The sequence below is a fragment of the Parasteatoda tepidariorum genome, chromosome 6 (assembly GCF_982258835.1).
Source record: "Parasteatoda tepidariorum strain Cologne lab strain chromosome 6, Ptep-v5.0, whole genome shotgun sequence".
NCBI classification, from domain to species: Eukaryota; Metazoa; Arthropoda; class Arachnida; order Araneae; family Theridiidae; genus Parasteatoda; species Parasteatoda tepidariorum.
The window spans coordinates 5,881,698-5,905,184 of record NC_141760.1 but is presented as its reverse complement, the minus strand read 5'-3'; the positions used below and the strand labels follow the sequence as shown (position 1 = coordinate 5,905,184).

Genomic DNA, 23,487 nt, shown 5'->3' with positions numbered 1-23,487 from the left:
AAAAGTTAGAATGTCTTAATATCAAAGATACCCAGTGGAGAGAATGATGCTAAATATTGTTCAAGTTTAGTTTGGTTAGCTATTTAATTTAAGATGTTTTCAGAAAATTAAAAAAAAAACTTTGAAAATTACTATTTTTTTAACAAAAAAAAAATTGTTATGAATTGAATGCATTACTCAAAAAATAAAGGCAAGATTCCGGGTTTAACCAAATTCATCAGATTTGCTGCCACAATGAAGAGTATTCCAATGTCATAAATTCTAAACTATACATCAAGGAATAAATTAATAATATCAATACTTATAACAAATAAGCACCTAATATAAATAATTATAATACATTGCATACTGATTAAAATACATTGCTTCACATTCACATTACATCTTGTATATAAAATATTGTTAAATACATTGTTTGGATAAATAAGTTTTATTATTGCGAGTAAAAATTATTTAATTCGCATTAATAGTTTAAAAGATATGGCACAAAAGATGCAAAACTAAAATTAACACAATTTGAAACATTGGTAAAAAATATGAAAGAGTTCAAGAGCTATTAGTTTATTCAGAAAATATAAATACCTTAATAGAAAAACTCCAACTACTAAAGATTCTTCGTAGTTTCATGAAATATTTTTCCTAGGAGTACTAAGGGTGGTGTATTAATAGTTAAATAAATAAGACTTAAAAGCATTTTGTCTAACACAAATAATTTAAAAACAGATAAATGTAAGGTCAAGTAGACGAAAGTTTGAATCCCTTAGTTCAAATAATATTTTTAAAATTTTTTACTTATATCTAAGAATTCTGCTTTAGTTCACTACCATAGATAATTTGTTACAACATCAAAAGTTGGAGTCTCTTTTAATATAGAAAGGTACAAAATAAGACAAGTATATACAGTATACCAAGTCTTGTACCTGGATGTGATGCAGTTGGTCCATATACTGGACACTTTTAACAATCAAAATAAACAAAACACCATTTAAAATAAATAAATAATTGCTTGAAATTTGTTAAAAAAAGTATTAGTTAAAAAAATTATAAATTTTTCTTGTTGCTTCTCTCATAACTAAACATTTATTCTTCCTGAATAAGTGCACTCAAAGAGTTCTTGAAAAGACAAGGGCAGCTAAAGAAAACTTTGAAGAGAAGAATAAACTATAAATATTAATGAAGTTGAATGTTAATAGTGTTTGAAAAGAACACCCGCAGATAAGATTTTTTTGCTTTAAGTTCAATTTATCATCAACTCACTTTATAGTTATCCTCACTTAAAGGAACGCCATTTATTTCAGTCAACTCTATTCAATTAAGCAGGTTATTTGATAAAAAGGAGAATGCATTTATTAATCTTAAATTTTTATAAAATTTTACTTTTAATGGTATCTAATGAATAATATCATGTTTTGATTAAATAAACTCAATCTTTTGATCAAGAAACAATTATAATTAAAGCCATCAGAGTTAGTACCATAAAATATAAATGTCATTTTAAGTTTCATGAAAATAAATCAATGATAATGAAAAGTATAATACAGCTGCTATAATTTAAACACAATTTTATTTCTTAAAATCTGTTATTTCGATACCCTTTTGATTCGCCAATTCATCAAAATTTGATTTTCGTTTTATGAGACTTTCACGGCTAGTGTATTCTTTTAGAATTTTTTTTTTATCTTCAAAACTTGAGAAATTCCAAATTTATTAGTTATTTCAGTTTGGATTTCTTTTAAGTTCATTGCTTCCAAGAATTTTATTTTCTTGATAAACTCAAAGCACTCCTTTTCATGCAGATCATGCAACCAACTCAAGAGTTATTCTCTAAAATAATCAATGATTATTCTACTTTAGAAAAAGGCACACTGTAAACTAGTGTGTAATCAGGTTTTTGAAACAATTTTTTTATCAAAACTAATAGCACAACAGGAGGAGACCACAAGTCTTGACCGGGAAATAAATCTTCCTGCATCCCCTACTGGTTTGGTGGTATGGTTTTTTTTGCGCACTGTTTATATGTACTGCTTTCTGCCATACTATTGAAAAAACTGCTTTGCAAAAGATCTGCACCTATGCTGTTTTTTAATTGCATGACAGTATAAATGTTAAAAAGGCAGCTGAATTTAACTTTAAAACAGTTATAAAAGCTCATTAGTAAGCTGATAAATACTAATATATTAAAAGCACTTTTGATATCAAATATAAATTACAATCTTTCATAAATATGAAATGATAACATAACTACTGATAAAAACTGAGCTGAAACCAATAAATGTTAACTTAGTGAATTATTGAGTACATAATGTGTGAAACGTGTATAAAAAGATCTGAAGTTCTTAAAATGTTTTTATAAATGAAAAAGGAAAAGCTTCAATCTTTATAAGTTGAAACAAAAATTACCGATAGTTTTACTTCATCACTAGATAAAAGCAACTAAAATGAAAAAGTACCAAGTACCATAATAAATACAATTAGCAAAAGGATACATATGAGTAGTAAAGGCCATAGAAGCTCTTCTAATGTAACTGTATGGGTAAAACAGGTTCAATGATGGTGACTTTTGATATCTGTTTATAAACGTTTGGTCCCAGCTTCTTGTTATAACACAAAATGTCTGTAAAAGTAATTACACTTAAGCATCACATTTTAATTAAAAAAATACTGCTTAAAGTTTAAAGATGTAAAATCTTATTAAAAGCAAGTAAGTTTATTGGAAAACCAATTATCCTAATTTCAAGGACATCAAAAATTTGTAGGAAATATATCATATGAAATAAAAATTTACAAATTAAGTAATTGAAGCATAATTAAAATACATGAAAAATACAAAAAAATAATACGAAACAATTTTGCATTGTTGCATAATTTGTCCATGGAAAATTATTTTTATTGGAAAATGTCAAAAAAAGGAGCCTATTAGATTGTCAGCTCAACTACAAGGCAAATTAATTTCATCTAAATAAGTAAATAATGGGTCAAAATTGCAATTAATTATTTATTAAATTCAAAAACTAATAAATTAAGATTGAATAAATACAGTAAAACCTGCCTACTGTATGGATCTAGATAAAATATCATAATAGACAAATGATGATTTAAATTCTCATTCAAACTTCAAATGAAATTTTACTTGCAAAACAATAAAATATACTTAAGAGAGAGATATAGAAACATGGATTTTTTTCATAACAAAAAACAGAAATTATTTAAGAAACTAATCAGTTAATTTTATTTGCTTATTTTCTGAAGTAATTGGTGTGCAGATCACGATCATCCCAATCCAATCTGATTCCTGAAAATTTCTAGTAGGATATTAATTATTCCAATTATTATTTGACAGATGTCTTGGAAACTTTCAGGCTATGGTCGGCAAGAAATTTAAAAAGTATCACACAAGGGCACCCATCGAATTGGTCTCTTTCGGTGATATTTTTTTTACAACAATGGCAGTGTTATAACATATAGAGGTTTTTTACAGACAAACCTCTATAGGATATTTTAAAAAAATTTACAAATTTAGAACTCATTAACCACCTCGGAGACTGAAGTTGGCACACCAATTTACAATATAGAAATACCGTTATTGCATTTCTTTTCAGAGAAAAATTAGGTATTTTTTGGTTAGTCTGGCACAGATAAATCCAGCTATTTTTTTTAACATAAAAGAAAATAGAACCCTCCCCTCAAATAAATAATAAACTTAGAAGTAATATTTTTTCTTTACATTTTTAAATTAGTAGGAAAAGTTGTAAATGGAATGCATAATTTTTTCACTTCAGATTCTTTCCAAAAGGATTGGTCACTTTTTGCTTAAATCATAGTTAAACTGATAATATCTAAGTATTTATAATTTTGATGATCTTATAAAATCATTTTAATAATTATAAAAATTAACTGTACAGACCAATTTATTGAAACAAATTTTAAAGACTATTTTGTTTCAGAAGATCAAATTTTGAACTTAAAGCAATATTTATAGATAATATACACAAGGGAAACAAACTTTCAAAATCAGAACATGAATCAAAATATGTAAAATAATTATCAAACAGATGTTACAAATAAAAAAATCAAATAGAATATTTTAAAAGCAGGTTTAAAGTACTAAGTGATATACAATTTTTGAGTATACATACATCGCCTGATACTTTCGGGTCAACTTCCTTGAGAGGTATATCAAATGCATATTCCGACGGCAAACGCTTGAAAGTTCTACGACTTTGCATTTTGAAAAAGGTTTTTTCTAACAAAATACTCTTCTCAAACGGAAAGAAAAATATAACTGGCAGAGAATTCATATATTTTCTTTAAATTTCGTACTACAAACTGAGTGTTTTCACAAAGGAAGAATAAAACTTTTGAGCTAAACGTTTTAAACTCGCTACGTTCACATTACATATAATTTTATAAGAACCTATTAAACTCAAAAGTTAGATTATTTTGGTACGTTTCATAGTGTCAGTTTCGTGAATAAACTGACTGCTGCCATTATCTTTCTAAAAATTGAAAAACGAAACTAATCGGAACAGAAATGCAAGTCAAGGTTACGATTTCATCCACGAATACTCGAATTGAATTGTAAAAGTACATCTGGCATCAATAAATACCTTTTAACTTCTAGTGGGCTGTTTTTCCTGTAGAAATATGTGTCATGTCTGGTTTGGTGGACTTAGCAGTATATAAATATTTACCATTTAAATTATAATTGCAGTTATTTTAGTGTAGTTTATCTCTCTTTCTGGATTTTGTAATATATACTTTATATAGTTATTGTTATCCGTCCAAATAATATGTGGAAATTACGGGAAATCACAGATAAAGTGTAAGTATTTATCTTCTGTCTGTTGCGTAAGTTTTTTTTCTTATTAAGATTTTTCACATGCTCGGCTTTCTATTTTTACAGCATTCAATATTAATGAAATGCAGTTGTTAGTTTTTTTCCTTTCACTTATAAGTAAAGCTGTTATTAAAAAAAATAAATAATCGTGTCACTACAATTTTGTGATGTCTCACTCTTGTATAATTTTGATTAAATTTTGAGTCTGCTCGTACAGAAACGTATATTGACATGAATATTTCAATAGCAGTTATGAAGATTGATTATTCAATTTTACGATACTATTACGATATAATTTTTTCGTTCCGCACAGCTAAACAAATAAACATCAATTGGTTGGTAGGTTATACTAACAAACATTTCCTGGTGAGCTTTTTTTTTTTTTTTTTTTAATTTTTGCTGTGTAAGCCTCTTTGCCCTTGCTGTATATTTTTTGCTCTGGTGTTTGAGGTTATCAATTAATACCTGATAATTTATTCTTTCTTGTCAGTGTTTAGAAGTTTTTTTTCCATTTTTTTCTTCCGAAAACTAGCAGCATTTTTGCAAATAATGATAGCTAAATCAATAAGCATCAATAGGTTGGTAGTTTATTCTAACAAACATTTCTTGGGGATATTTTTTTAATTTTTGTTGTATGAGATACTGGATAATTTATTATATTATCTAGTCAGTGTTTAGAAATTTTTTTTCATAAACTGGCAGCATTTCTGCTAATAATATGTAATAAAACTACTTAAGTACTTATCAGAAATGTCCACTAGTTAAAATCTAATGGTGTGTGTCTAGTATGTTGAAAATATCTTAATAGCAAATTGTTTTTCAATATGTGTACATGTTTTTGCTGAATCATCCCCAGACATTTAAACAATAATTAAAGTCTACTGAGTATGTCAATAAATATTACAATGTTAGATATGCCTAGAAGTTTCATTTTTCTCAATTAAAATCTGTGTTGAATATCTTCTAGGAATTCTTGGAACTAATAAAATCATTTGTGTTATGTAATAATGCCAACAATACACTTATGAAGACAGTCAATTATGCAATTAATCAGTAGATTTGACAGTCAGTAATCAGTACCTAATAATGGTTGTTTTGTTTAAAGAAATAACCTGTTTAAGTAACTTTTTATCAATGTTGTTGAGTTGTTAGATTATGTATTTATGAAAACAGTTAACTTCTAGTTGATCGAAAATACTGTAGACCAATAACAAGTGTTTGACCTGTTAGAAAAAATCACTGGATTATTGTCATACATATATCAGGTGTAAACTAATTATAATTAAAATCATCTAAGAAACATTAAAACTGATTTGATTGATTAATTTTAACTGATAAAATCTAAATCATTTTAGTTAGCTAATTGGATTTGACAAATGCTTAAAAAAAGTGCTGTTATTTAGTTTTAAATAAAATTTTAACCAGTAAACTAAATTGTTTCAAGATCAAATAGATTGCATTTTTTTAAATACATATAGATTGATTATACAAATCGAATAAAAAATTTTAATGTCGTAAATATTTTTTTTTCTTATTTGAGTTTTTTATTTTTATTTTGATAATTATTCTTGTTTGGTTAGAGAGAGAGTAGTGAATAAGAGTAATGCTATGTTTTAATTTTGTTCATTAGCTCGTTTGTCTAGAAAAAGAAATGTTCAAAAATATTTTAAATATCTTTTAGCACCAATGTGGTGATGAATTATACAGAAGTTGAAGCTAAAGTCCGAGAAGCCACTAATGATGACGCATGGGGACCTACGGGACAGTTAATGCAAGAAGTAGCACAGAGTACCTTTACCTATGAACACTTTCCTGAAGTTATGGGCATGCTTTGGAAACGAATGTTGCATGATAAAAGAAACTGGCGTCGTATATACAAGGTTTATATTATTTCTCAAAATATACTCAATTATAAATTCATATACCATTTTTTTTACAACAAAAAATTATTAATCTTTAAAAAAAAATTTTTTTGTATTTTTGTTACCCATATTTATATAATTTTGAATTTTTATGTGCAATTAATTTTATAATATGTAATGTTCAAATTGTATTATGCTAAAATGAGCAGATAAAATGATAGATTTTATGTAATAAATGATACAGTCTTGCTATTCTTGATTTCTGATTAACGGGAAAATAATTTGAAATGTCAAAGTAATGACAATGTTTATATCTACCAGATTAATTTTAATTAAATATTGTCTCACGGCATTCTTCATGAATAGTTATGTTTATTAAATAAGCTTTGTTCATAAAATTTTTTTCCCGACAATATTAGTGAGTTGATTTTGCATAGATATTTGGATTGGAACTTAATCGAAGAATTGAACATGTTATTATCTACTCTTCTGTTTGTTTCATGTGGTGGGAAAATAGATGGATTTTTTTCAGTTGGAAACACTTTTAACCATACGTATATGCATTATATCTATTGTTGGCTTTTAAAAATATGTAACATGCTATATAGTTATAAAAAAACTGATTTTTAATTATAAATTCATATACCCCTAAAAAATAAATTATTAATTTTTTTTCCTCAACAAAATACATTTTTTGTTAAGTACTTTTTTTGGCTTGAAACATTTTTAAATCTGAATAGGGATGGGTAAGAAAAATATGGTGATTGCAATAGATTGTGTAAACATTAACAACACTAGTATTAAATAGATTTGCGAAGTAGTACCTTAATTTCCTATGTAAAACTGTGGATTACCTTTTAAAAAACAGGAAAATCATCACCGCAGATAGTCCGTTTCTGTGTGTAATCTACCAAAATTATTTTCCAGGCATCAAATGTTGGAGGGGTTTTAGAATTCATTGTTGTTTTTCTTTGGGGGTTTTCCCTTCAGGGTTGCAAGTTCTCCATGCAGGTTATGCTTCGCTGCAGATAATATACTGGAAGTTGAGTTTCATAGATTTCGGAATTTTGATTGAAAACTATTAAATAGATATGTATAATCATCAGTAGTTTTTTTTTGCTTAATAAAAGTTTATACTTAATAACAAAACTTTTTTTTTCCTGTAGTGTGATATTCTACTTTTTTGAAGAATGCTATATAATTTATATTCTTAGACTTTATATTTTCAATAAATTCATTTAAACTAGGATTTATTAGCGACAAGTGTCCTATAAGATCTATTTTTTTTTATACTTTTGTCTGAATTTAGGCTCTGCATGCATGCTTCGTGAAAAATTTTTAATCTTCTATTAATGTTCTCAAACTTTTCATATATTTTATGTTTTTACTTTATTGTCTATGATGATTTGAATAAAGAATGCAGTATATTTGCCCTTGTAGTTTTTTTTATTCATTACTAATTATAAAAATGCCATTACCAAAGTACCATTAAGCTACAGTAAAGTGGAAAGTTTTATGTGAAAGTCGAAGCTGGTCGCCAAAACTAGCTTGTTCTATAAAGTTAACCTTATATTGAAAAAGTAACAATAAGTTGCAGGGGATAAAAAAGGAATGAAATATAAGTTCAAAACTTTTTGGATCTTGTGGAAAAAATTATCCAATGTAAGTAAATAGTGTATAATCTGTAGTTTGAGTGTTATATTTTACCTGTTGGATATTTTCTTTTAAATAATCTAATGAAAGTATTATGTTTTATTTAATGTTAGTTAATATGAGCACTAACTATTTTTAGGTTCTTCTAAATCTGTTTTATCAAAAACTTTCCTATTCTAATATTTTTTCTTACAAGTTTTAAAGATATTTATTTTTAAAAAGTTTACAGTTAAGAATTCTGATATTTAACATTTCTTTTATTAGAAATTTTAAGTATATTTAACAATTAATTCAATATTGATATTATTTTTAATCTACTAAAACTAATTTACTTTAAAAAAAACATGACTGCTTGAAATTTTTTAAAATATCAAGTTTTTACAGGTGTTACTTGTTTTTATAGTTATTTAGTGTGTTTACTTTATTACTATTACACCTGTTTAATAATATGGTTTTTTCTTTTCATTACAGTCTTTGCTGTTATTAGGTTATTTAGTTAAAAATGGGTCTGAGCGTGTGGTCACTAGTGCTAGAGAACATATTTATGATTTACGAAGTCTCGAAAATTACAGTCACATTGATGAATTTGGAAGAGATCAAGGAATAAATGGTAAGTTTATTTTGTAATTATTTTATTATATCTGGAAATTATTTATAGGTTAAGGGATTCCACCACCATATTTACCAACCACTTAGTTTTAATTTTAATGCTTAAGATACCATGGGTGCCAATCAGTCTTGAGAAAAAAATCAGTAGATTAAATTTCATCAATTAATCTCTTTCCCATTTGTTTTTATTTAATTAATCATTTATATTTTTGTTCACTGTAAAAAAATTAATTTTTTTTATAGATAAAATAGTAAATTTCTATTTTATGTATAAACCATTATGGAAAATTACGTTTTGAAGTCAGTGAGCTATAAGCTTTTGAAAATTCTATTAAATAATGCTAGTTTTGAATTGAAATTTTTTTAGAGTGGCATCCATGTCAAACTAGATGCTTAAGATTACATCTAAATTCCCTTAGTCTTGAAAATTTTTAAATTTTATATTTCATTTTGCTTAGAAATTAAATAAAATGTTTCAATTAAGAGAGTAAAATGTAAGTTAATCCCTTTGCAGAATTCCTCCAGTTTATTAGTGTGCACTGCTGGTTATTACAGTATTTGCAGATTATTTTTCGTTCAAGTTTTATTTTTAAGAAGCGAACAAGCAAATGAAAGAAAATTGCTGGGACTTATTTTTAAAACATCTCTAAACTTGTTTCGAATAAAAACTAAAAAGCAGAATTGAGAGAACACCACAATGAACAAAAAGTAATGAATTTTTTTATAAAGTAAAGAAACTATGTAAAAAAACTATTTTCTTTCTAATGACTCAATTTGCAATAAGTCAGCTATAATAACTCAATTCTAATAATAGTGCTGCTAATATTTTGAAACTTGGACTAAAGTTAATCTTCAATTGCAACTAAATATGTCTTTTCAGGTGTATCAGTTATGTAACTTAGATCATGAATTATTTATATTGGTTTAAATTGATGTTTATTTTTGTAGTTCGTCAAAGAGTGAGGGATCTTATAGAGTTTATACAAGATGATGATAAATTAAGAGAGGAGAGGAAAAAGGCAAAGAAAGCCAAAGATAAATATATTGGAATGTCTTCAAACTCAATGGGAATTGGGTAAGGAGGATATTGTAATTTTAATCTACTGCACAGTATTTGTATTTTGGCAATATGAATTTTTCTTTACTTGATTATCTCCGTTATAGCAGTGGAAAATCTAGTAATAAATTTGATGATGAATTTCATGATGGATTTAAATCTAGACTTCCTCGATTTGATCTTGGGAAGGGTCGAAGCTTTGAAGATTCTCCTGACCAAAGGTAGTATAAATTCTTTAAATTAGTAGCTTTTTGAGTATCTGCCTTTTTTTGGCTTGTTTTATAATGTTAAATTCTAACAGTAACTGTAAGGAATTTTAGCTTTATTTATAATGGAAATATTAATATAAAATGATGATATTTTAGACAAATCCTTGAAGCAATGTATCTAGAGAAGAAATGTTTATAACTGAAATGTAGAAAATATTATAACCTTATGACAGTGTTCTCCCTAAACGTTTTTTGGAGGCTGGCTCGCCTTGCTTGTCCTTTGATCCTAGTAAATGTGCCCTCTTTGCCGTTTTTGTAAAAATAAGCTGTCATCCCTTAAAAAAACAGCTTTTTTTTTATTTTATTCATCTTGCATTTTGAGAAAAAATTACACCACTGTTTAAATATTAATTGCACACTGGTAAAATTATGTGTTTAAAGTTTAATTCTGATTACTATTACAAATATTTAATTTGTTAGGATTATTCTCAACTGGTAATATTTTTATAAGTATCTTTTTTTGGGAAGGGAGGGAGGAGAGAATATTTATAAATTTTTAAGTGATTTTGACAACTTTTTTTTTTTAAAAATTGGACCTTTTAAATTTTTATTTTCTCAATTTTTGATTTGAATTATCGAAAAAAAACCTTTCAAGTTGTTTATCAATTAATTATTGTTTGTTGGTTTACTTTTTTGAGAAAAAAAATATTCACAGAGATTGCCTTTTAACATGCCTTTAATTATTTTTATAAACTACAAATTTTTCTCTTATTTTGAGAGAGAGAATTACTTGTTTGAAATATACATATAAAATTGTATAAGAGCATAATTAAAAAATTGAGGATAAAATTCAGTTATTACTTAGTATTACACATTTTGATAAAGTTATACAGTGTTCAGCGAGTGCCCTTTTGAGAGAGAAAGCCCCCTGATCTTTTTTATTCCTAGAGAGAACTCTGCTATAGAATTACAAGAATGTAATTCAAACAATTTTAATGCTTATGTGTTTGTTGTATATTTTAAATGCCTTAAAATGATGAAAATAATATATTTCAGTAATGATGAAGATCGTAAGTCTGAAAGCGACGATAAACCAGACTATAAAGATGAGGATGCAGAGTCCCAAGGAGAAAAAACATTTCAGAAAGTCACTCGAGCTGATAATAAAAGTGCTCCTAAAAGTAATCGCAAGATAGATTTAGGGGCTGCTGCAAATTTCGGTAAAGATCATAGCTCAAATGTGAGTGTGCCCTAAAATATGTGTCTCACAAAATAATCATTCAAAAGTAAATTATAACTGTTTGATTTTTCTCTTTTTAGAATTCCTCACCTGTGAAGCAAGTGTCACTGATCGATACTTCTCCTAAAAAAGAAGCTGGCGGCGATGAAGAAGATTTGTTTGCTAGTATTTCAAGTATTTCAGTTTCTTCCCTTACGAATAATGGATTAGGTAGTGTAAATTTTTAACTTGCAGAAATGTTTTAATTATCATGCAAAATTTTTATCAATTTTATAGGAAAACAGGGATTTCAATTGCAACAGATTTTGCATATTTTCTGTGTTGTTTCAGCTTTATATGTAACTATGTATTCAGCTTCTTTTGTAATTTTATATGTAACTATCAGCTTTATATGTAAATTTTTTTATATAAATATTTTTGATGTTGAAAAATAATCACTCCACTGAAAATTTTCTATCAGTCACTTTCCAAAATCGATAAAAACTATTGCAAAATCTACTTTAAATAGATAGATTAAGATTGAGGTGGCGGTTTGAGTTTTCCATGTAGCATATGTGTTGCATAAATTAAATTGAGATTTGTATGATCAGTTTTGCTATTTACATTACATGTTTATTGTTTAATTTCTAATAGCTATTACTATCACATTTATGAAAAGATTGCAAACATTCCATTATTCATAGATAATTTAAACATGTTCCAAATCCTACATTTTCAGCCAATCTGTTAGATAAATGAACATTTTATTAAGAGTTTGAACAAAGAACTTGCTGTAACTTATTAATATGTAGTATGTTAAATTTTGTACTTTTCATCCTATGAAGTAATAGCTAAATGAAATTTATAAATGTGGTTTATATGAAGAAATCTTATTTATTGTTCTTTTCATCCTTTTTTTATTATAATCTCATGTCTGTTTTTTTTTTTTAAAATCTCTCTCTGTTCTGAGTTTATCCATTGATTCATTTTCATTTTCTCCACTAGATTCTGCAAATGGTGACTTTGCCGATTTCTCGAGTTTCAAAAGTGCAGCCGATTCGAAGTAAGTGAAGGTCAGTACTAATGAATATCATTAGAACTAATGAATATCTTGGATTGTAAACTTCTGTTGTTCAATTTCCAGGCAAGAGGATTTTGCAGACTTTGTGTTTAATTCCACTGCGACCACAAATTCAGGCAGTGAATCTTTGAACTTTTTGGATACAAGTGTTGTTACGACTCCTACACCCGCATTCCAGTCTTTGCCAACTGCTGGTCTTCCACCTATACAGCCAGTGGGTGCTTCTGTTATGTCACCCCCTCTTACTCCACTTAGTGCCTCACAATCCCCTATGATGTCTCCTGTTTACCAGCCTGTCCTTGGTGCTCCTATGGGTATGATGCCCACTTCCCCCCTTAGTAGTAATATTCCTAACCCAATGATGATGCAACCACAGTTGACGAACTTACCACCCACCAATATCATGTATCCTATGGGGTACATAGGTGGCAATATGTTCTCACAAGTAAGTTATTGAAGACTTCCATTTGTATGGCCTAATATAGTTCTAAGATTTAGTTCAATGCTTGCTTAGACGATCTAGAGCGCTTTTAATTTTTTATAAAATTTATCTTCTAAATATGTATCTTGGAACCTCATTTTAGCATTGAAAATAAAAACCCTTAACAATTTGCTAATTGTACGAATTGCATCTGAGTATAAGAGAAATCTCTCAGATCGGTCGGGTACTGATTGTTTACTAAACTGGCAGACCTCCCTGATGGGTCAGCAAAGTGTTAATTACCTGTCTAATTTTGTTTTCTAAATTTGCTCGAGTATTGATCGAAGGGAATATATGTGCCTGTTTCAAAGAGCCTTGTGGCAGAATTTTTTCGAGCTATCTGCGACAAAACTCTCTAGCACTAATATCTTTCTGCAAGATACTTTTAATAATAACAAAAGTATTGTGTTTACAACAAAGCTATATCATTTTTTTTTAATTGAACATATAAGAATTTTTTTTTCTAATATAATGGTGGATATTCTCACATGGCGTTGGGGGGTCTGAAATCCACAAATTATTTTCTTCTTAGCATTCTGTAAATAATCATCACAATAGATAATCACGAAATCCATTGTAGTACTGGCCGAAAAAAAGATCGATGATGAAATCACCCAAATCGGACTTCTCAAATGCGTTTATAATAAATGGAACGCGTCAAAAAGTGCTTATTTAAAAAGTGTGGCTGCGATTCTGCCATGGGGTCAAAGAGTAGAATAAGTTATGGATTGTCAAAGCTACAAAGGTCTTATTTATTGTCTTAATTTTAAAATATTCACTATGTTAAAAAATATGATTTTGTTATTGGAATGTTTACTTCATTGTAAAACATATTTTCTTGAAATCCAAATAATTTTATTAAAGTCAAGTTTTTTATTTTAATGAAACTGTTTTGAAAGTTTTGGTTCTAAAAACGTCCATAGGAATCCAAAAACTATACTAGGTGAGTCTAAACAAGACGGCAAAACTTTAGTGGACTGATTGAAAGCATTTGCACAATCAGTATTCATCGTGGAATATATGATCGGAATACAAGCAGTGATAAATTAAAAAGTAGTTATTTTTAACATGCAATTAAAAATTTTATGAGCTTTATTTTGTTAAATTGTTAAGTTAATTATTTATTTGTTACTACTACGTACATTTTGTAAAATAATAGTAGTATGAAAGCATAGCAATCAATCCTGTTGAACATACATTATTATTAATTATATTCTATATAATTAATGTAACTTGAAATTATTTAGGCAGCTAGTGAAACAGAATAAAAGATATACATTGCTTTTTCTATTAGTTGTCCAATTTAATTTCTCGTTCTTAAGTGCCTCTCAACTATGCCTTAAAAAGCTATCTCAAGTTGACCATATTATCCCAAACATTAAAAATTTATTTTCACTGTAAACTTTTCTTAAGTATGATGAAATGTTATGTTAAATATAATTCTTAAAGATAAATGATAATTATTTTATTTCAGCCAAATGATTTCTTTTGGGTAAGTTACTATGTTAAAAAAATTAATTATTTGATATAAACATTTTAGTTGTAAAAATCTGGATGTATCTCATGAGTTGAATATCAAAAATAGGAAATTCAAGAAAATAAATTAAACATTAAAATATTTTCTGAAAAGTTTTTTATTTTTATTTTTTTTAAATGAAAAATTTGTTTTCTTAACGAACTTGATTTTTTAAAATTTATTTTATGAGAATGTTCCTCGAAGAAAATGTTCATGAGAAAATGCTGCTTTGTATAACATTAAAAACAGAAATTAGTATGATTCTTAGATTTTAAATTCTCAATGAGGAACCTTGTAGAGGTGAGTTTGAGAAGATAAAGGTCAATGTCAAACAGTAAAATTTATTTTCACCGTTTCAAGCTAGTTTTTTATATCTGTCTCTGGAAATTTATAATTAGCTACTGCTTTTTTAAATTTTGGTCATCTTAAAAGTGCTTTGTGTTATGCTAATTTCCAATTTTTTGTCAAATTACTAAAATTGGGAAAAGTTGCTTGTCTGTTAATTGTTGCACAAACTTTCTTAACTGATTTTAGATGTGAACCACTGATTTTGAGTGATGTCTACTAAATTTATTTATATACAAGCAATACTGTTGTCTAAGTCATTTAAACCATGAAAAAGTAAATAAAAGTTTTTGCAATATATTTCATGCAGTTGTGTAGGATAGTTGGATCTTATGGTGATGCTAATGTCTAGGATCCAGAATTATGCTTCTTTTTAGGAGTTTTAATTGAGGTTATGTAGATATCAGGAATAATAACTCTAAGGCACAGTGGAATGTTTCTTTAATCTTATTAATAATTTTATTTTTTGTTCCTTTAATTTTAATGCTTAGCTTTCTCTCTTTTATTGTAATTAATCATTTTAACCCTCTAAGCACTTGATAAAATTGTACAGAAATTTGTACTGCTGGTTTTGTCAGAGAAACTTTTGTTAGAGAAACTGATTTTTGTTCCTGATAAACCTCTTTCTATAAGTTCAGAAAAAAGCGAGGACTAATGCTCAGAGGGTTAAATGTTTATAGCTTAATTTTTTTTAAAGCTACTAACATTTTTCCTTTTTTTTAATAGCCTTCCTCCTTACCCATAATATCCACATCATCAACTGTGCCTAACCATTCCTCTATTCAAGATTTGAGGGTGATTGTTTTATTTTCTTTTGTTGTTTATGCTTGTAGAAAAATTTAATTAATCTTTTTTACATATTTTTCTTTTTTGTTTACAGTCATCTAGGAATACATGGAGTGATGCTTTAGGAACTGTTAATATCAATGTAGATAACTTAGCTCCAGCAAGTAAATATGACAAGCAACCAGCTCCTAGTATGAATCAACTTGCAGGTATAATTTATAATCTATTTTAGAATCTATTTTTCTGAAAGAATTAGTATAAAAATAGGACATGTATTTGATCCAATTTATATCGTCTGTAATTCATGTTTTTTTCTTCTTTATAGTTATCTTTGATAAATAAGAAGGGAATTCAATTTTTTTATCTGTTAGTACAACATTTCAAAAATACTTTCCTTAACTTCTCAGGTTTTTCAGAAAAACTTCTGTAGGATTTTGTTTTGTTAAAGATTTAAAAAATCTTTAATCCATATAAAATTTTAGATTAGTTAAAGATTTAAAAAATCTTTAACTAATCTAAAAATTTGTATGGATCAAAACAACTGAAGGTAATTTTAGAAGGAATAGAGCATTGTAATTGAGCTCTAACAACTTTTATCAGGTTTTCAAATACTTGTAAGGCCCTGCATTTTCTTGGTAAAAGCGTAGCCAGGTTAAATGGTTTCATTTTTAATAAGACCTCTTACTCTCAATTTTTCATCTTGCCATGTGATGTAGCATGTGATATCTCACATGTGTTCTTGATCATGAACAAAGTGCAGTTTCTACGTTCTAATTTGCATATGCAGGAGAATCTCCAGTAATTTTTTCTTATAAGGGATCTCCCCCAGAAAAAATTTTGAAATTCGAATTTGTTATCACAAAAATTTTCATTTGGGGCAAAATTCTATATGCCACTTATCAGTAATTGACACTAACTTTCTGAAAAACTAAATATTCTTAATTATTTTTCATGATATTTTACTTAATTTCTCACTTATGCACATTTCTTAAATTTTTCTTTCTGTAATATTATACTGGTATGATTTTTATTAAAGTGTTATTGTTATTAAGAAATATATTTTGTTTAATTTTTTTCCCTTCTGTATCACAGGTTCTAACATGAATGCATTAAACATGAACAATATTGCTATGGGGATGCAACATATGACACTTAATCAACCTCTTATTGGTATGTTTATTTTATTATGCAATTTTTTAATGAGGAATATATCAATAGTGTATTGCTACGAACAATATAAGTATGACAGGGTGGCCACCCACCTTGAAAACCTGGAATTATCAGGGAATTTTTTTATACTGGAAAAAACCAGGAAAAGTCGGGGAAATTTGGATAAAATCTTGGAAAAATCATGGAATTTTAAAGAAAAGCTGAAATTTTTTTCTTAATTTAAATTATTTTATCTGTTACATCTACTTTATTTAGACGAAAATTTATTGTCAAACAGTTGAAATATCATCAACTGAGCAATAATTCTCTCCATTATTATCCTGCTAAACTAGAATGCCATATAGTATTTTATGATCTAACTATATGTTAACATTTAACTTTACTGCTTTGTTGGTAATTATTTGATTTTTTATTCTAAATTCGAATTGCGTATTAATCACAATGTCGAAAGTTCATAAATGTTGCTTTGATTCTAGAGATATTTCCAAAGCTATTTCTTTTTTTACCCATAAAAGCTGATGTTAAATGATGTATAAACTTAGAATATGAAATTTTTTTTTTTATATTTGTTTATTAGAAAGAAGGAAAACGAAACTTTGTTTTTCTTGTTCTGCACTGTACAGGTACAGGTTTTAAGTTGGTTAACCAGATGACCAAAATTTTAAACTTAATCAGGGTTGCCACTCCAGAGGGAAAACCTGGAAAATACAGGGAATTTAAAAATCACCTAATATAACAGGAAAAATGCATGGAATTTTGGTTTTTTCTTTACAAACTGGTTAAAAAATACAGGGAATTTTGTTTCTTATTTTTGTCTTTTAAAAAATGGTGCCCACTCAAAGCGTAATGTATAGGATATTTAACCATGATATTTCAGCTATACTAAACTATTTAATTTACTATAGCATTATTTAAGTATGTTCAACTGTTTTTCCAGCAATTAAAACTAATAAATATAGTGAGCCCAATATATCTCACACAAGAGCACAGTAATTGTTGTTTCCTCTTAATATATTGTGTATAATAAGTACAGGGAAAACACAGGGAATTTTTTTTCCAGATTTGAGTGGCAACCCTGTTAATGTTAAGTAAATAATGTATCATTTTCAAGGTAAAGAATCTAAGATTTTGAAATAATGACTTTTAACTTAAAAATAATAAGTTACAGACTGTTAAATGAAGGGCTACATCATTTGAAATTTTTAACCGTGGTAAGTGAATCTCCAAAAAAGTACAGTTATTTATTTAAAAAAATTCACACCAATAGTAGAAAAAATAATAATTAAAGTGAACTATAACAAAACAGGTTATTTTGCACAAATGTGTAGAAATATTTCAAATTTTGATTTACAAAAAAAATTATCAAGGTACACTTTTGATATTTTACATGCAACATAAAAAAAGTTTTGTACTCTGCTACTAGTATTTAACATAATGAAATTATTTTTGTCTGTTTAAAGCAAGATTTTAATGATAGTAAATATTTTTATTGTAAATACCTAATTTAAAAAAGACACACTGACCTGGAAATTGTAAGATTTTTACTGGAAAAATCAGGAAAATTTGAAACCTGATTTGAGTGGCCACCCTCTATAAAGATTTCTGAACATTTCATTCATAAATATTTTCTAAAATATTGATTCATAAATTTTTTATTACTTCGTTGATTCTTAATTTGTATAGGAATCTTATTATATTTATAGTATCTAATTTTTGTTTTTTGCTTTAAATTATTTTTAACTGTTAATTACAGATTGTTACTGTTTGTTACATTGTTTTATAATGACTATTTATGTAAATATATTAATTGATTCAGCGTTTCATCCTCTTTTAGGATATTAACTAAAAGTCTTCCCACTTCTAAGGAAGATGCTAACCATTTTGAGCACCTGTTAATATTCTTTATAGATTCTGACCAGACATACTCCATTAATACCCATTTTGATATAGTTTAAATTCAGAGAAATCTTTGATTGGGGCAATTTTGCACTAGATAATGTAGCAGGGCATATTCCGTACGTAACGCTGATCAAATAATTTAAGCACGTCTCTTTTATTCCATTATGATAGTTTTAAAGAGCCTATAGCCAGGTTCGTAGGGTGTTGGGCCCACGTCGGAGAGGTCACGAGTTCGAGCCCTGCCGGCCGAAGGCCCTCCGTGAAGTAAATGGTGACTGATGCAGGTTAAATCTGTCTGGTCAGGAAGTCCTCCGAGTTCCCATAACAAATTATACGTCTGGGGGTGCTGATTTAGAAATTGATATCATTCTCTGGTTCAGGTCCAAGTTACCATTTGTGGATGAATGTATGAATGGGTTCGTCCTGTCAAACAGGATGTGACGTGTGTGTGGCTGAAGTCGTATTCTTGGCCGCTGATGGCGCCACTGGAAAATAAGATACGCACCCTCTGTCTTAAATTTGTTTGGTTTCACCTAGCAGGCTTGCTGGTATTGGCAAGTGGCATTAGAGACAACAATGATAATTTTAAAATTTTTCAGATGCTCTATTTTGTGATTTCTTCATTGGTTTGTATTTTATTTAAGGACCTTTTTGCTAAAAGTTAAAAAAACTATTATATAATATTAAATTTGATGCATTTTGCCACTGAAGTTTCATTTAAATGAAAGTTTGCTGGTCACAAAATAGTTTTTGAAACTTTTTCATAAATTATTTTTTGTTAACATCCATTTGTTTTGTTTTCAATCTCTTGCTCATTATTCATAGTATGTCTTTTCAAATTAACAGATACTGTGAATTTTGATATGTATTATTTTATCTTTGAAATAGGTTCGGCTGTACCCACTGTTATGAGTCCTGTGACGAGCAACGTGATGGGAGGTCTAACATCGCCACCTGGTGTAGCATTTCAAAGACCAATGTTTAATAGCCCCGGAAATCTTGGTACATAAAACTGCTCAGCAATTGATGAAGCATCTTAGTTTTCCCAAAGGAACCGTTCCAGGAATGCATTGCTAACTGTTAGTGGCATTTCTAAGAAATCTTAACATACATGAACTTGTTTGAAATTAACTCAAAATAAAAAGATGCTAATCACTATTCAGTCATTTTAATTGAATAAAAAGAAATGTGTTGTGTTTTTAAAAAAAAGTGTATGAATGGAGCGGTGTATCGGCATGGATACAAAGAAGCTTTTTACCTAGGTCACTTATTTGGAAGAATGGACTCAAAATCTTTGTTGTGTTACGTTAAGATTAACAGTGCACCGTCTGTCTTTCTGTTGTTGATTCATAATCATTTTTTTTATTGAAGTTTTATTTTGTCATCTGATAAAGATTTAATCGAGAAGTAGAGGAAGAATGGATGTTATTTAGAGTGTTTGTTTTAAATTGTGGGCTTCAGTTTACTCCTGAGTTTCTGACACTGTTATACAACTACTGACATTGCAATATTTATGTTGGATTTCTTTTAATAAAAGATAGATGAAAAGATATAGTTTATTCCCCTTGTTTTCTAACACATGGACTTTCTATATCTTGCATCAAATCCTCTAAATTGCAATTTTCAGTCATGAGAAAATAAAGTACGCATGGTTTGTAAATCATATGATTATAGTTCATAATATTATATTAAACAAAAACTAGTCATGTGCACTTGAGATTCTCAAATAACATGATATAGCATTGGAAAAGTAATAAATTTAAACGTTATCATTCTTGTTAGTTTACAATGACCTTTGTTATACTATAGTTTTTTTTCCCCCTCTGCATTCCTCATTTAATAAGATATGCCGTATTATTTTGTGATAGTAGCTATTTAGTTTTAATCTTTGTACATTTTATTCCTGTTATGTACTTAATTCAAAAATTATAATGCTAACCCAATTTTCCAACCTTTAAGTGAGTGTGGGATATTCAGGAGTTTATTGTAAATGTTTTGTGTGTCGTGCATATGCTTATTATATTTTCATAATATCTATTCTATTTTGTAACGAAGGTTGTTTAAGACTGTGCGAACTAACTTTTACTATAATCAGAAAGTCATATGTTTCCTTCCTATGTTAAGTTTTTTATTTGTGAAGAATAAATCTGTCTAAAATATCAGGAAGATGATGATTTGTCTTTTAAAGTTGTGCTTTAGTATGTATACATTTTTTTTAACTATGAGAAGAGAAAGTCTTGGCATTAGAATTTTAATTTTTAGAAGTTTTTAATTAATTTTTTTCCTAAGTATAATAAGTATTAATAATCGAGTTTCAGCAAGTTCTCTTATGTTTTTAATAAATAAATATTAATTGAAAGAAGTTTTCTACTTTTATAGATTAGAACTTTTGATAATTGTTTTCTTAAAACTGTTTCCTCCTAGCATAATCTGCCTTATAAGGAATAATTTTTTTTTTTTGTACACTAGCGATGCGCCAGGTTCAGAATTTTGTTTGTTGCATAACTACAATACCTATTTGTTTATAAATCTTTATATTGTTACATATTTATTGCATTAACCAGTCTGTTTTATGATTGGCTAACCTATGATTGGATAAGTTGTTTTAAGATTACATCTATGAATAATTTTATGGATGTAATTATAATAATTTAACAATTAATTTATTAAAATTTGTATGGAAAGCAAGAGATTGTGTAAATTCCTTATCAGACAAAGTTGCATTTGATTTTTAATTGTCATTTTTTGCATGCATTTGTATACATGCAGTCAAACCTCGATTTAATGAACTGAGAGATTGATTTTTATCTTTTAATTCGGAGTTATTTATAGTATCGAGACCCCCCAAAATTTTTGTTTGCACTTACCTAACGGACCAATCTAAGAACTACACGGAATTGTTTGTTATTAAAAAGTTTGTGTATTCACTTTTTATTCAACAGTTAAAAATGCAAGGGACTTCGGGACTGCCTTAAAATGATGGGACTTGCACTAGTTAATACCACTTGTGTTATCGAAAATCCCATGTTCGGATAGTATTTTTCATTTGCATTTTTTAAAACTTAATCCCAACATTACCTCACAAAGTATTAGAGAATTTAAAATATTGGCTTTGTTTATTTTTTCTGTAATCTTGTCCGAGGAGGCTATTATTTTCCTTGTGAACAACTTTATGCTATCAACGTTCACAGAACAGATTATGCTAAGGTTTAGTGGCTGATGTATTAGAGAATGTCATTAAAAATACCAAAAATCTTTCTGGTTTTTAAAATTTTGTAAATTAGAGGTTTTTTATTCATCAGATTGGGTTTTATGTCTTTATTTTAATTGGGATTTTACAAAAAAAAATGTTCAAATCTAGATATTTCGTAAATAGGGGTTGATTAAATCAGGGCTGTCTGGGAAATATATTAAAAGCTCGGGAAATATAATTATTTCAAACTGTCTGAGACAAAGTTGCTGTTGATTTACTTTCTGTGCACCTTCAAATGAGTGTACATTTTTTGCATGCATTTTCCACTCTGCTGAATGATTGTGTTTTCTGTATCAGGGTTATTCTTAAACTATTTTGAGAAGGAAAATATCTACAAACCATTCATTTTTAAAACTGAAGTGCTATTTCATATTTCTTGTTTAATTCACATATTTATTTATGCAGACAAAATATTGTATTTATTATCCAATTGTTATATTAGGTATCACTAGAGTTTCAAATTTAAAGTGAATTGTTGCTGCCATTTCAGTGCAATTGAAAATTGTTATTTTGCAATCCATTTCAAAGTTTTACTCATGAGTAGCTGAATTAAAATTTGTTGAGTGTGTTTCATAATTATAAGAATGGCAGCATTTATATGTGATGTTTTTAAAAATTTGTAGACATATATTTTTAAGTTTCTTTCTTTTCTTTAAAAGTTGTATTTAAGCTAACAGAAGGAGAAAAATGCCTTTAAAATAATTTGCAATTTATTGTGAGAGTTATCAACAATGTAATTACAAGTTTTTTTTAATGCATATTTGTCTACATTATAATCCATATTCATTTGCATTATTATGAAAAATACGCATATGTACGATGAAAGACATTTTTATCATAAATATGCATATTTCATTATTTGCTATGAACTGTTTATCAGTGTACTGACATATTTATATGGAGACAATAAATTAAACTTTTAAATTAGTATGGAATCTACAAAGTTTAGTGTGTGGTTAATGGAATATGTACCCATTTTATTTATTTTTAAAGTAATTTGTGAAAAATAGGAAATTCAATATGTAATGTATACTTTTCTACTTATTCTGATAATTTTTATGTTGTATGTCTTTCAAGCATGACTGTAGCTATAGTTTGTTATGTTTGTACTTATGAAAATGATTAACTGTTGCTTATACTTTGCTTATTTGGTCTTCAGGGTCATTACTAATATAAATATGGATGTATAGAAATAAAAATTGTACAGATTTGTTAGTTTCCTTGTTAGGATGTTTCTGTCTCATAAAATTGTGTTTATTACGAACTCAATGGTAAATACTTTTTAAATTTAAAATGTGATATTATTCTTTTTTAAATTATAATTAATTATATTTTTCTTTTTTTTCCCTTTTAAAAAAAAACTATGTTCAAAAATGAATTGTGAGTTAATTTTTTTCCGAGTGACTTTAGAATTTTATTGAACAGAAATGAATAAATTAATAAAATAAACTGAATCTGAAAAAAGTGGAATGCTTTTTTTTTAAATAAAGTACTTTTTATATCCGCATAG

General features: G+C 27.6%; 2 protein-coding genes across 19 annotated transcripts in view; one reads left to right on the top strand and one right to left on the bottom strand.

Moving 5' to 3' along the window:
• The window catches only part of LOC107454565 (sodium channel protein 1 brain), a 53,286-nt gene extending 48,815 nt beyond the window's left edge, over window positions 1–4,471 (bottom strand). For 4 of the 12 annotated variants that reach the window (XM_016071802.4, XM_043044682.3, XM_043044678.3 and 1 more), the window contains exons 1-3: window positions 4,137–4,469; window positions 2,487–2,614; window positions 178–261 (exon numbers count right to left, since the gene is read on the bottom strand). In XM_016071802.4, coding sequence (XP_015927288.2) covers window positions 178–261; window positions 2,487–2,614; window positions 4,137–4,298 — 374 coding nt within the window. In that variant the 5' untranslated portion in view covers window positions 4,299–4,469. Of the gene's footprint in view, window positions 1–177; window positions 267–582; window positions 640–2,486; window positions 2,615–4,136 lie in introns of those variants that run through there. The other 8 variants (XM_043044683.3, XM_043044684.3, XM_016071799.4 and 5 more) reach the window with 5 other exon arrangements.
• Window positions 4,472–4,589: 118 nt separating this feature from the next.
• lqfR (clathrin interactor lqfR) lies at window positions 4,590–23,192 on the top strand. 7 transcript variants are annotated; one of them, XM_016071807.4, is made up of 14 exons: window positions 4,590–4,822; window positions 6,519–6,717; window positions 8,824–8,962; window positions 9,910–10,036; window positions 10,129–10,239; window positions 11,284–11,467; window positions 11,548–11,677; window positions 12,452–12,509; window positions 12,591–12,972; window positions 14,483–14,500; window positions 15,596–15,664; window positions 15,750–15,864; window positions 16,748–16,825; window positions 19,613–23,192. In XM_016071807.4, the coding sequence occupies exons 1-14, from the start codon at window positions 4,791–4,793 to the stop codon at window positions 19,732–19,734; spliced, it is 1,764 nt and encodes a 587-aa protein (XP_015927293.2). In that variant the 5' UTR covers window positions 4,590–4,790; the 3' UTR covers window positions 19,735–23,192. The 7 variants fall into 7 exon arrangements, with proteins under 7 accessions (XP_015927293.2, XP_015927292.2, XP_071035229.2 ...); XM_016071806.4 differs by having other exon boundaries at window positions 10,126–10,239; XM_071179128.2 differs by lacking the exon at window positions 14,483–14,500.
• The last annotated feature ends 295 nt before the right edge of the window (window positions 23,193–23,487 follow it).